The sequence below is a fragment of the Natrix helvetica genome (assembly GCF_964273705.1).
Source record: "Natrix helvetica genome assembly, chromosome: 15".
Lineage (NCBI taxonomy): Eukaryota > Metazoa > Chordata > Lepidosauria > Squamata > Natricidae > Natrix > Natrix helvetica.
Window position 1 is genome coordinate 1,159,984 of NC_138565.1, and position 14,075 is coordinate 1,174,058.

The window sequence follows — 14,075 nt, forward strand, 5'->3', positions numbered from 1 at the left end:
TTTTAATCACACACACACACACACACACCCTTTTTTCCCTCCCCCTTAAGAGTAGTCAAGTCACTGGTATCAAAGTCAGGTAACTTTTTTTTTCCTCCTGGATCATTTTTTCTTTTTAATTCTTCCAAGTCTCCATTCCTGACCTGGAGATTTCTGAGAGAGAGCTGCCTGCAAAGGGTGACACGTTTTATGTCGCCAAGAGGAAACCTTAAATGCCCCACGTGGGGACGCGCGGCTCGTAAGAGGAGCCGTCCAGTGTGGCCAAATAACCGGCAAGGCTGCCTGTAGCCTGGCATCAGGGCTCAAAAGAGGGGAAGGAAAACGCAAGGTAGGCTGGGTGGGTTATTTCTGAAGAGAGTAATAATGAAACCACCATTCAAGTTAATTTAGAAGCTCAGCTGCCTAAAGACCCCAGACTAACTGGCCTGCCCCTTTCAAAACAGGAGGTTTTATCAAGTTCACACAGGAATCTAGAGGAAGGAGTGTCTCTCTGGCACAGGTGTGCTTCTCACCCACGTTCCCTTCCACCGAGCTTTTTATATACATATTAATATAGAGGTATCAATATGTGTATCAAAAGCACTTTTTTAATTTCCCAGGGCGTTTCCGGATGAGGTCCACAGTGGATTTTGGATTTGGAACAGTGTTTGCGCGTGGCGGGGACGTGTTCTGGAAGGGCGCCGCCCCCTCCCACAACAACCCCCCCCCCTTGTTTTAAAGCATGTTGGACTTCAAGAACATGAGTTTGTTCATATCCTCGGGGCTCAGCAGTCGCCGCCTCTTAATCAGGAGGGCTTGTTCACACATGTTGACACAGTTGCTTCTGGCCCCCACAGCGGGCACTGCCAGGAGCCAGAAGGCCAGCCTGGCCAGTTTGGTGTGCTTCTGAGTCACACAGGACCAGTACTGGAAGAGGTCAGGGGCCGCCTGAAAAAGAGGCTCTTGCAAGTAATCGTAGACCTCGCTTTTGCCCGAGCGGTCTTCCTCCCGAGTCGGAGAACTCTCACTGGAGGTCCGGGATTTTTTGGAGGCGGGCTCAAAATCGGGCTCCTCGGCCCAAGACTCCTTCACCTCGTGGATCAGCTCGCACACCTTGCCAATGATCTCCTCGTGCTGGTAAGGGGGCACAGGGCGCAGTTTCTGCTGAGGGTCGAGGATCATAGCTACCTTGTGCGCTGAGTGCACCTTGAAGTTCTCCTTCAGGGCTTCCAGGAAAAGGTGGCACAGCTTGCTGACAATGCCTGCGTCGTTGGCCTTTGAGGTGAAGAGTTTCTCCAGTTTCACGTAGGTAGGCAGCACCAGCTGCAAAGTGGGCCGGCTCTCGTTGCTCAGTTCGATGACGGCTTGTTTCACCGGAGCCAGGATGGCTGCTAGGTTGCTCAGCAGGTGCTTGTTGAGGTTCTGGATAAGGTTTAGCTTCTTGGCGCGGCTGTAAAACTCGCAGATCTGCTCGTAGCGTTCGTGGACCAGCAGCAGGGAGTCCGTGATGGAGTTCCAGCAGGGGGGAGGGGAGGTCTCCTCCAGGGAGCCAAAGGTCTCCTTGGAGATCCCTGCAGATCCCGCCAGGTCCTCGCAGACATTCAGCAGCTCAATGACCTCGTGCATGTTGCGTGCTTGGAGGGTGCGCTTGTTAAGCACGCTCTGCACGACGGAGGTCAAGGCACATGCCGAGCATCGCAAGCACATGCCCGCCTTGGAGAACGCAGAGGAGTTCACTTTGCAGTCCGTGACGTACACGGTCCGGATCTCGGACATGACGAACTCGGAAAGCACGTTTTGCACCCACTGGTGGACCAAGTCCCCGTTGTCACGAATGTCCACCCCTTTGATCCCCAGGACGTAACTCTTGATGCAGTTGCCTTCCGCCTGGTACGCCGTCAGGATGTAGCAGGAATCGGGGCCAATGCTCTGCGAGTGACAGGTGACGCCAATGCCCAAGCAGGCATTGCTGCCAAGAGCGCAGGTGACCTTCACCTTCACCTGGTTGTACATCCGGGGCAAGTGCTTGAGGGCCAGCGTGTTGAAGTTGCCAAGGATCTCCGTAACGGAGAAAGCGCCGTAGCGAGCACCGTTGTCAACAAGGCTTTGCGCCAGTTTAACAAACTCCTTGCCGCTCACCACGCTCAGCGTCCCCAGATCAGCGCACATCACCCTCAGCAGCCGCTCTGCTATATTCTGCCGCTCCTTCTCCGGGATCGGGCTGTTCAGGAGGGAGCTGCCAGCTGATGCTGCAGACAAGGAAGGAGAAAAAAAAGGGGTTGCAAAAGGCAGTGAGGTTTGTGGGTTGCAAATCAGCTGCAATTTATTACCGTACTTTCCGGAGTATAAGACGCACCAAGATTTTGAAAAAAAGGTTTTGCGCTCTGCAGACTTCCCAAAAATGTCCCGTTTTTCCTGAAAATGGGGCCCTTGTTTGTTTTTGTTTTTTTTCCAAAAAAGGGCATGCATAGCCTTTAGGAGGCTTATAGGGTGCTCCTGGGGGCTGGGGTAAAAACAAGCAAAAAAATGGAATGCATATGGTCCATTTTTTGCTCAATTTTGCCCTCCACAGCCCCCAGGAGCACTCTGCAACTTTACTTTACTTTTATTTAGACTTTTATACTGCCCCCTCTCCCCAAAGGGACTCGGGGAGTCTCCTAAAGGCTATGCATGGCCATGTTTGCAAAGGGGGCAGGGCTTCAGGAGGCCAAAATTGCTGTATTCAGTGTATAAGATGCACCCAGATTTTTACCCTTTTTTTGAGGGAAAAATCATACTCTACGGTAGTTAATAAAAGCTAAGAAATATATATTTTAAAAAAAGAAATGACATGCCCTTGTGACTAGCAAAAACACCCCCATTGCCTCTAGCATGAAGAAAAAGGAAAGATTCCATGGGAGAGGATGTAATTGTTTTTCCAATAAACCCCCATGCCTATTGAAAGTATTCTGCCTTAACTGGGGTTCTCTATCAGTCGAAGCCCACAAGTCTTAAAAGTTCCCAAGTTTGGACACCCCTGCTTTAGACTTTCAGAGAGAAACGGGGGCTGGGGGGGGGGCATGCTGGTATCCTCTGCGTGCTGTAGCCCCAGCTGGCCTACATGGAGAAGAAGGGATGCCAGGAGCTTTGTCTGAGTAGCCAACAGGAGACCCACCCCGGATTCCTTGGGGTGCAGCATGATGCTACTCGGGAGGAAGGGCACCGCAGAAACCAACTGGCCCATTTCTTCCTCCTCCTCCTCGACTGTTTGTCCCACAGTATACCTACTGTTGTTGGAGTTGTTTCTCTGTGGCTGAGGCTTCCACTTCTCTTCCCCCACCGCTGGAGGTGACCTGGGCTGGTTTGAGGCAATGTTGTTTTCATTGTCAGCTGAAGGACAAAGTTGTAAAAAGTTTGACAAAGTTTGCAACGCAGGCTTCCCAAGTCACCCAACCAAAAATACCTCCCCGAGTCACGAGACCCAGCAGAAGGCAACGCCCTCGGCTTCCCTGGGCAGCTTCCACCACGCAAGGCCTGAGGCTGCCATTGACCACAGGCCCTTCCGATGCCTTGACCGGGGGCAGCGGTGGCCACGCAGAGGCAGATTTTCCCATGCTCCCTTGAAAAGAAGGAAAAGGAGCTCTTGGCAAAAATCTGTCACAGAGGCGAGCACCACCACAGCATGGACAGGCTTATCGTTTTTGCTGACTTTCCTTGAAATGTGAGTTTTCCACAGTGGCAATGCACACTAAACACACCCTTGAAGCCCAGAGCGTCATGCTAGTGAAAACCACACAATTATCCTGAGAGATGCAGACGCATTGAAGGGAGAGACCTTCAATCCTTACACCGCACCCCTCCACAATCACAACAGAGATTGCAGTTTTACTTTAGTGCCGCCCAGGAGAAGAGCAGGTAAGCCTCTCTTGGTGACCCAAATTTGCTTGCTTTGGAAGTAGCCTTGCTAAAGTCTGCCCCTCCCACCCTGGTTTCCTCATCATTGTTCCCCCAACGCCATCTTTTGGTTCCCAAAGCAAACCTTCTCTACAATTTCCCCCCGAAAGATGTACACCAGGGGTGTCCAAAGTTGGGCACTTTTAAGATTTGTAGACTTCAACTCCCAGAATTCCGGGAGTTGAAGTCCACAAGTCTTAAAAGTGCCCAACTTTGGACACCCCTAATGTAGACCGACTGCCTTGTGCTATCCCACTCATGGCAGTATTTAAATCCATACTTTGCTATACTTGCTTGAATTCAAAGGGGGGGAAATGCACCACGGAGGCAACTGCAAGTTTCAATTCCCACCCCCACCCCCTAATATGATGGCATCCTGACTTTGACGTGGCACTTTTCCCAAGAGGAGTTTCTGCCAGTTAGTAACCATTCCGGCCCGAGCTTCCCTCCCAACAAACCACCTGTATTGCTTGCCCATTTCCCCCAAAAATCAGTCAGGGTCATTTTATCAAATCTCAAACTAAGCCCATCCATCAAAGGTTGGCGCTTCTGACAGGTTATGCCAGGTATATCTGCTTGTTGGCAACATCCACGCTGCTGGATGAGAGGATTTGGGCATCGCCCTTGGCTATAGAAAGAGGAAACACACTTTTTTCCAGAGAAGAGAGAGACCAACATTGGCAGAGACTATTCCACCTAATGGCAGGTTCCCTGTGCATTTGGGCGCTGGAGGCGTTTGGTGCAACCAAGAGGCTTACCTGCATGAGACTGCATGTGCTCAAGGAGATTGTTGTAAAACTGGAACTGAATGCCACAGGCCCCACAGGTGTATGGCTCTAGAAGAGGGAGGCCAAGAAAGAGCGTTTAGAGGACTCCGCTCTGGTGAACGGAAGAGCAACAGGCTATATTCAGGATAACAGGGGCGCAAATCAGGACCGGAAGTAATACTAATTAAGGATCTGTATTGGGTGGGGAGGGGATGATTTAACAGGAGCTGGATGCACGCAACCCCCTCCCCCCAGGACACAGCTGTGTAGATGTCCATCACAAGTAGATGTCCATCACACTTACTTTGCAAAAGCGGCAAAGGATTTGAAACCAGGGGACTGGCGGCTTCTGCAAAAAAGAGAGAGAGGCAGACATTGAAGAGTTCCCTCCCATGAGGAATGCAAGCACTAGGCTGGGGACCTAAGAGCAATAAGGCCCCCAAACCACCAAGAACTGTACACTTTAGGAAGTGACTGGTTTTATCTTATCTACCGTATTTTTCAGAGTATAAGAAGCAACTTTTTCCCTCAAAAAAAGAGGCTGAAAATCTGGGTGCGTCTTATACACTGAATACAGCCTTTTTTTTGCCTCCTGAAACCTCTCCCCCTTCACCGTGCAGAGTGCTCCTGGGGTCTGGGGAGGGCAAATATCAGTGAAAAATGGGGCGTTTTTTGCTCGTTTCCACCCCCCCCCCCCAGGAGCACTCTGCAAGCCTCCTAAAGGCTATTCATGCCCTTTTTTGAGGGGGGGCAAAGGGCCATTTTTTGGGAGGTTCTGCAGAGTGGGAAGACCTTTTTTTTAAATTTGCCTCTTCAAAACCTTGGTGCGTCCTATACTCCGAAAAATACGGTATTTATCAAATGCGGGATTATTTCATGCCTCAGATGACTCTGAGCGGCTTTTTTTCAGATAACTCTGCCAAGAATCTTTGACAGATATCTACAAAAGGCCCAGACTGGGCCACCTTGGATCTACTGGGTCCAAAGGCCCTAAGCCAACGGCCACACCAGACCTCTTGGGCCAGCAAATTGCACCACTGCGTCACACATTCACTGTGAAGAAACACAGCCTCCTTACCAAGCCATGCAAGCTGCTGTCAATTGTCTTCTGCTTAATGCTATGGGCAGCATCATAACTATTGTGGAGGGCAATGAAGCTGCTGAGACGTCTCCCCCATGCCCGAAGATCTCCTGCAGCCAAGCCAAGAGACTAGTCTGCATTTGAAGAGGCTTCTCCTAATGCAGAGGACTTCAAAACGGAACAGAGTAGATGGATAGCGTATATCAAATTCCATGACGTCCCCCTTTGAATCTGCGTTCTGGAAAGGAGTGTCTGAATGTCACCTTCCTCTTCCCCCATGTCATTTCTAACAGTGCCCACTTGTCCTTCGCAAGCAACCAAGGCCCTCTGCTAGAAAGCAGCGTTCACCCATCCCAGCCTCATCTGTTGCAGCTGCTCTTCCCTGACCCTCCACAGATGAGATGCAAAGCAAACACCCAAAGCCTCTGGAGCCAATTTAGTCATGGCAGATGCTGCACCAAAAGCTTCCATGAAGACGCCAGTGGCACAAAGGATCCCAACGTAATCAGACCTCCCTGGTTCATGACAAGGAGTTTTTTGGAGGGGGGGGGGGAGATTCTGTGCCCTTGAAGGAAATGCACCAGCCACACAGAGATGGCAACCGTAGCGCTATGCTGCAGGAAGGTTTGAAAACCATTGACCAAGCCAAAAAGCAATGAACGGAATGAGAAACGATGGTGGTGGAAGGCTTCAAGAGCATTCCTGGGGACTCCCTGTGTGTCTCAACAACAAAGATGTGTTTTTTCTGGTCTTCATTTCCCTACAATCTCTCCCCCCCCCCCCTCTCTGGGCAAAGACGTTTCTGGTTGCCACCTCTTCCTTCTTGTAATAAACAGGGATGCATCCTTTGGGGGGAGAAACTATCTCCTTCTGCACTTTTGCAGGTCATGAGTTACTGCTCACCTACTTTATGATTTCTTGAATTAAAAAACAAAAACCAAAGATGCACAGCACCGGGAGGGGAAAAAAATGGAGGCGTTGCTGAGGCATGTGCACAACTGAAATTTATGTAGATTTAACGGACAAAAAAAAAAAAGGTTCATTTAATGTACTAGCTCGCATGACAGCTGCTTTCGCAGAAATCCCTTTGAAACTCAGGAAAGGGGCCCCCCATAAACATATGGATTTTAATGTCCCAGGGAACTTAAATCTAGGGTTGCAGCATTTAGTTAATAAATCAATTTAAAAGGTTTTCTACCCCTCCCCTACACACACACACACACACACACACACACGCTCATAGCCGCTGTTTCCGCCATTGAGGGCAGGAGGTCCCAGGGTTAGAGAAATGGTGGGGCTTCACCCAGTCTTTTCTGAGATTCCTGCCATAATAGATGCCCAAGTGCATCCAGATCCTGCCAAGAACACTGAGGCTGGAGATGCTTCTGCTTCTAAAGAAACTTTTCTCTTTGCAATTCTCATGTTTTTGAACAGAATAGCGGGAGAATTATTAAATTCAGCCAGCAAAAGCGGTCCAACCTGAGACACACTCACAAAGTGGGGAGGGGGAGAAACACCCCTCTGCTGCCTGCAAGAGACACACAGCCTTCCCCTGTGCTTTTTTTTATGCCCTGGCCCCCTGCAGTGAGGTTCTCCCCGAGCTCTGGATGACCCCCCAACTCTGCTGTTTTTTGGACTTCCACCAAAGGTAATCTTAAGACTCACACACACCCCATCAACTAGTTTGCTGCCTTTTATCTTTATTTTTCTAAGCCAATTTTTTATTGTTTTTCTCCCTCTATAACGTCTTACAATCATCACATTAACACTGTTGTGTCATCATACCTGTACATATCAATCTTATTTCGCTTCTATATTTATATACACTTATCTACAGTTCTATGCATTTGTCTATGGTTTCTTGGCTGAATTAACTTTATTCCTGTTATGCAACCATTTATACCAATTGTCCCAAATTTCATAGCATTCAGACTCTCCTTTGTCCTTTAATCTTAATGTTAACTTGTCCACTTCTGCGCAATCTAGAATTTTCTGAATCACTAGTTCGTCTGGGGGAATATTACTTATCTTTATTTTTGCATGTTGTGTTGATTTTATTGAAATCTCCTTGATTACAGTGAGCTGCTCAGAGTCACTGGGAGATGGCAGCCCCCAACTTTAATAAATCCACCGAGCCAGCAGTTGGCCAGGATCAAGAAAGAGAGAAAGTCCCGGACAACGACTGACACCGGTGGCTGAAAGGAGCGCCAAGGGACCAGGCATGTCCCTCACCTGTTTTGCCCTGGGCCCCCTTTAAGTCCAGACCCAGATTTTAGCTCTTTGCTCATCCTGCGGGGGAAAGGGACATTTGCAACATTGCACGATGGTGTCCAGGGAAGGGCAGGTACTCACCACTGGAGTTCTGGGAGCTGCTGTTCGTTTCTTCGAAGTTGTTTTGCAGTTTGCTTTCCACTCTTCGACTGAAAGCGCTTTCTGCTGGGTGAGAGAAGGAGGAAAGAAAGGGGCTGGTGAGCGTTGATCCCAAGCAGGCCCATCAGGTGGGGAGCAGGCTGCTTCAACAGGAAATGGGAACGGAGTCTTTAGCAGCTGAAGATTCTGCTAAAGACATGATGCCAAACACGGGAACCAGCCGGAGAAGCTCTCTTGGGTAGACTGAACCAACTTCAGGGGCAAAGGGCCTATCATTTTACAATGTGCAATTGTACTGAAAATAAAAACAACAGATAAAAATTACGTTTTTTCCCCCCACTCCCTGTTCAACATGGCAATCACCCTCACCCTGTTTTACCTTCACAAGCGGCACAGCCCACACAAGCAACTGGTTGTGCAATTGTGCTGTGTGAAAATGCCCAGCCCAAGCGGTGAGCCTCCCATCCTGACCCCCTGCCACCTGGACATCCTCACAAGTCAACCCTCGTTTTTGTAGTCTCTCTCCGTTCGCTCACTTTGCCATAAATCCAGGGGCTTCTCATGATTTGAGCGGATTAAAAGTATAAAACAATAAAATAAATATGTAAGTGTTTAAACGTTAATCCTAAGGAAGGAACCATGGAACCACAGCTTGAGGCAATTCGTAATCATGTCTAGGCATAAAAGCAGGGAGACAGTTACGTCCCCTTCACCCACCCCTCAAAGTCCACCTTTGGTTCACTCGGCTAGACCCAGAAGAAATATTTGAAATAATTTGAGTGTCTCAACCAGCCCAAATCACCTGCCTGTCCACAAGCAGGCCAGGTATGGCTGTGACAGCGTCACACAAGAGTTTTCCTCACATAGCGGCTTGCCACAGGTGGGGAGGGGGCTGTACTGAGAGCAAAGCGTCTCGGAGGGTTTTAACGTCGTGTGTTCAAAGGACCAAATCAGGGGTGGCTCTATGACAGACAGAAAGGAGCTACTTTCTTGTAATTTCAATTGTGAAATTCAGCAAGCGAAGGGAATTGCCACAGGGCTGAGCGTTCTGAAGAGCAAGGACCCCACAGGACTGAAGCAGGAGACTCAAAGTGTGTTCTCACAACCCCATGCCAAGGCAACTCACGCACCCCCGTCTTCTCTGGCACAGATGTGAGGCCAGAGGGACAAGTGAGACGGGCCCCTCACTTACATCCCAATGATACCCAGAGTTGTGTGATGCATGATTACATTCTGGCTTACTCCCATGCTTAGATTTCAGTATCCGAAGGCTACAGTCTCACGTCTCTGCTTATTGCTCCAGTTAGGAAAGATCCTTCACATTTAAGGCATCAGATGCTTGGAGATACTTGGGGCTTACAATACAATACAATGTCACGCCTCCCCTGGGAACCACCGGTGCCATCCCCTTTGGGGCCTGGGGGCGCACAGATAGTCGGGGGTGGGGGGCTTAATCAATTGGGATGATAGAAAGCACGATCAGTACCTGTGGTGGCCTTGCTTCCTGGGGATCCAGAATTTGGAGCACGGAACGTCTGTGACGGGGATGCCGCCGGTGGGATACCGGAGGGAGTGCGGTGGAGGAGGGTGGAGCACCGGATTATGGGTGCCGTCGGCGTTTTTTTGCCCGATTGGCTCGCCTGGGTCTTCACAGCCACGAAGAGTGGAGATCGAGAGTACTCTGGATATGAACAGTCAGAACTAGTGCTGGGATAGAAAAGTCAGTGCCCAGAACCTGCCTCTGCCAGGGCGCTTCCCCCTCTCTACAAGAAGTCCACGCTCCCCCTACTTTACATAACTGGACCCCATTGGACCCCCCCCCCCCCGGTGCTCCGCTGTAAATTTTCAGTACAACACAGGGGGTTTGAATTTCTGGCTTCTTTAATTTCGGTCACCTTTACTGTGACCTGCACGGCCCCTGCCTGACCCCCACAAGACTTTCTGGCAAAGGGGGCAAGTGCCCTTTGGAGAGGGGGGCACCTCTCGCCTTCCACAGTTTAAAACCTCCCATGCCAGCCTTAGTGGTAATTAACTGGTAAAGCAAAGAAATGAAACGTTTTCCTACTACACTGAAACAGCTGCCCAAAGCCCTGCTTGTAATAAAAATGGGCACGACATGATGACACCCAGCCAAAGGCCTCTCTCACAAACAGAAGGTTATCTTGAGGAGTGGGCTTGCTGTGATGGACAATCACAGTAAGAATGAAAGGCTTTTCTCCAAAACCATCCCATTCAAATCTATGTCTTTTCATCATCAATATACAGTTGACCACAAAGAATTAGATTTCTTTAGCCAAATAGAAATCCTAAAAAAAAAACAGGCTTCTCTCTGTCCCCATCTAGAAAACAACTTTATGTGCCAATTTGCTCCTTTGAGGTCCCATCAATCAGAAAGATGAACTGGTTTTTCTTTTCTTTTCCTTCCTTCCTTCCTTCCTCCCTCCCTCCCTCCCTCCCTTACAGTTGTCTGAACCAAATTTTTATTTCTGTTTGTCTGAAGGTTAAATATCTGGATGTATAATTTAGGAGTGTCCATTTATAATTAAGTGTTCATTTACCGCCACAGGGACATTTTCATTTCATTATTCTATCATTTATTGCTCCAATCAAGGCACACACAAATGACAAAAATAAAAATTAATAATAAAATGTGTGACATTCTACACTTCAAAACATGATTTAGGTATATTCAGTTATTTATATCTTGCATTTATGGCAGCATCTTTAGGCTACATGGACAGTACTGCCTCACCCAATTTTCCCCACAAAACAACAGTTCTGTAATGCGATCTGGATTCTAATCAGACCCTTACCCGTTGCATCATGATTCCCCCCCCCTCCAAAGAAACCATAAATAAAAGACAAATACAAATTCGCCTTGTGATGGTATTTGTTCTTTATTTTTAAAAAGCTACTAGAGATGCCCTAATTCCTTGAAACCACAGACCGGGCGGAAAATATCAGTGTAAACAATGCAACAATACTCCCCACTTCCCCAAACTTTCTGGCACACTGCCTAGAATGTCCACCCTTTGCCAGGTAGAAGAGCAATGAGATGAGTGAGGTAGGCAGCCAGCCCAGTCACTGCTGCCTCTCACATCCCTTCCTGCTGAACAATGGGGCTCCAGCAAAGGCTTTGCACCAATCTGACATTGCAACTATTAGGGGAATTGGGGGGGGGGGGGGGCTTGCTACAATCCTAAGAGGACAAGAGGAAGAAGAGGCCTGATTCAACAGGTCTGTCAACGGCCGTTGGTCACACAAGAGCTAATGAAGACCTCTAGGCCAGGGAGTGGTGTCTGTACACCGCCCCGAGTCCCTTCGGGGAGAGGGGGCGGTCTATAAATTTAATAAAATAAATAAATAAAATAAATGCTGTTCTGTCCCTGGTGATCACTTTGGTTGTGCAATCGGCCTCTGCCTTGAAAGATCCTGGATCCCAGGCTCTCCCCGGCTGCCGTGTCACAGCTGGATACTCACTGATTGGTGCGTGCAGAGCCACATGTTCCTGGTATGGGGTGTAGTACTTGTACTGCTTGCCACAGAATTCGCAGGTATAGTTCCCTGTTTCTACAAAGCAAGAAAACAATTTTTAGACGCAGAAAAGATTTCCCCCCAAAACCCTTGACCCAAACATGGATTTCAATTCAGAGCATAGCAGGGTGGGCATTTCCCACATGGCCTCCTAAGATGAATTCCAAGTTTTCTTGGCCAAGGGGGCTTTCGTGGTAACTGTTCAGTCTGTTTTGCCCCAGCTCTCTCTCCTGGAGAAAGACTTCATTTTGCTGAGGTAGCATTTGGGAGTGAGCTGTACGAACCATCGCAAGACAGCCAAGGCCAATTCCCTCTCCCATTAGTGCTTATGAGGGGTTAGTCATCATTACCATACGTGGTGATGGTGCCAAAAAGCCAAAACATACTGGCAGAATATCCAAAAGTGGTTGATAAAGAGATAACCGAAGAGGGAATAGAATTCACACCGGGAACTATTTCTCTTGGGAATTATATACAAGAAATGCAACAAGGGGCTTATCTTTTTAGCTACACATTTCATCACGGCAGCCAAGAATGGTCTTTGCCCAAATTGGAAAAACAGGGAAACTCCACACGAAGGGGGAATAATGAGGAAAATCTTGATCTGCGCTGAAATGGATAAATGGACGTGGGGATTGAAGAATAAAGATGAATCAGAATATTGTAGGATAAATTTTATCGACGGTTGGGATATGAAAGGGGAAGGCCTAAATAGGCATGAGCCAAGATTCATAGAATGGAGACTAGAATTATGTAGGAAATGATAAACGAGAGAATCTGCAAGATAAAAGCAAATCGACACGGCTGGAAATAGGTTACTTTTTTCCTCTTTGTAAATACGATATGGATCAAATGTTAAAAAAACAACAGGGTAGATATAGCATACAACTGAATATCTTAGCATGTATGGCAGAGATCCTGCCAGGACCGTTTACGCTGTGTCCAAAGTTGTTTAATAAAAAACTTTTTAATTAACAAAAAAACCGAGGGGGTCGTCATCATCTCAGATCAAGATCAATTTCTAGTTTTAATATCGCTCCCTCCCCTCAAGTTCACCCTATTCCCGAAGAAAAAATGGTAACATCACAAGGAACGCAGTAGCAATCAAATTAGAACACTGCAAAATTGCAATTGACTTTTTTTTTTTATCCCAGAGGACAATACTTAAACAATATCTTCTCCTTTAATGAAGAGCTCTTTGTGAATTCTTAAATTAAGGCATGAGAAATGCAAGCGGAGTGTTTCGCCTATGTCTGAATATAATGATTAAAATAAACAACATGCCCTTAATTCCTTCTCTTTGCCATAAAGTATTTACATCTAAATACTTTGGGCAAATTGGATTGTTTTAACCAGATGCTTATAAAAGTATGTAACGTTAAGCAAGAATATTTTTATAATTCAACCAAATCAACCGCGTTTGCTTCCTCTCTATGTCAAACGTGGAAGATCCGTTTTCTGTTTACTTAGGACGGCTATTTGCAAGCAGGTTGCTTGGCTGCTGACGGATGTCCACAGTCGGAGTTTGAGCTGTTGCTTTGCATGCAGAAGGTCCAGGTTCACCCCTACATTTCCAGGGAAGGGCTGGGAAAAACCCTTCTTCTTGAACGGACATTCAGAGCCCTGCAGCCAGTCAGTGCCAACAGCGGTGAGACCTGATACCAAGCAGCTTTCAGGCCTTCCTGGGAGTTATTCTGCCTGCTACACCTTGGGAAACCTAGCAGTTGCTATCGGTGCTCCTTCAGCGAACCCCACTGAGAGATGCACGCAAGGAAGGTTTTCCTGTCTGTCACCATCATCCATGCCAAGAGGAAAGGAGCCTGGGTCCTGCACAGGCAGAGGGACTAGTGAGAGTTCCCTGCCTTTCTTGAGAGCCGCACCCATCCCTGGCTTGGTCCCGAAACCTCAGCTCTGAGACACTGAAAGCTATTAATTACTTAAGTTGCAAACTCGGTCAATCGTACTTGGACCAATCTTCTGAAAGGGCTCAGGCTCCTCTTCTTTCACCTCCTCCTTGGCCATCAACGCTTGGTCGTAGGGGTCTGCGAGAGGAGAGAAGGAGGGGAGAGAGCTGATGGAAAGGGCCTCATCCCTCTCATCCCTGCTGCCATGGGTTCACCCTCACCTTCGGCAGAATTGGTAACAGGAGAGCAAGAAGCTTGATAAAGTCAGCACAAGCAACATCTGAGCTTTCTCCCCTTGGAAGCTTCTTAAAAACTTTTTTTTAAGGAAACACTGAACGGACTAGAAGCAAAAAGAAACGACGTACTATTGTGGCCGTGACTTATACAGACCAGCATACCAGTGGTGGCTTCCTCTCCCTGTTGCTACCGATACACTGCGCACAGGGCCGGGCGTCCTGTTTGTGCATTTACGCTGCGCACGCATGCATACTCCACCGTCTCCACGAC

General features: G+C 48.1%; 1 protein-coding gene across 11 annotated transcripts in view; it reads right to left on the reverse strand.

The window, feature by feature from the left end:
* The window catches only part of ZNF618 (zinc finger protein 618), a 33,986-nt gene continuing 19,911 nt past the window's right edge, over window positions 1-14,075 (reverse strand). For 4 of the 11 annotated variants that reach the window (XM_081967706.1, XM_081967702.1, XM_081967712.1 and 1 more), the window contains 8 exons: window positions 13,602-13,706; window positions 11,611-11,700; window positions 9,617-9,811; window positions 8,113-8,196; window positions 4,984-5,028; window positions 4,671-4,748; window positions 3,247-3,348; window positions 1-2,228 (listed from right to left, as the gene is read on the reverse strand). In XM_081967706.1, the coding sequence (XP_081823832.1) occupies window positions 715-2,228; window positions 3,247-3,348; window positions 4,671-4,748; window positions 4,984-5,028; window positions 8,113-8,196; window positions 9,617-9,811; window positions 11,611-11,700; window positions 13,602-13,706 (2,213 nt within the window). In that variant the 3' untranslated portion in view covers window positions 1-714. The remainder of the gene's footprint in view (window positions 2,229-3,246; window positions 3,349-4,670; window positions 4,749-4,983; window positions 5,029-8,112; window positions 8,197-9,616; window positions 9,812-11,610; window positions 11,701-13,601; window positions 13,707-14,075) is intronic. The other 7 variants (XM_081967703.1, XM_081967708.1, XM_081967707.1 and 4 more) reach the window with 4 other exon arrangements.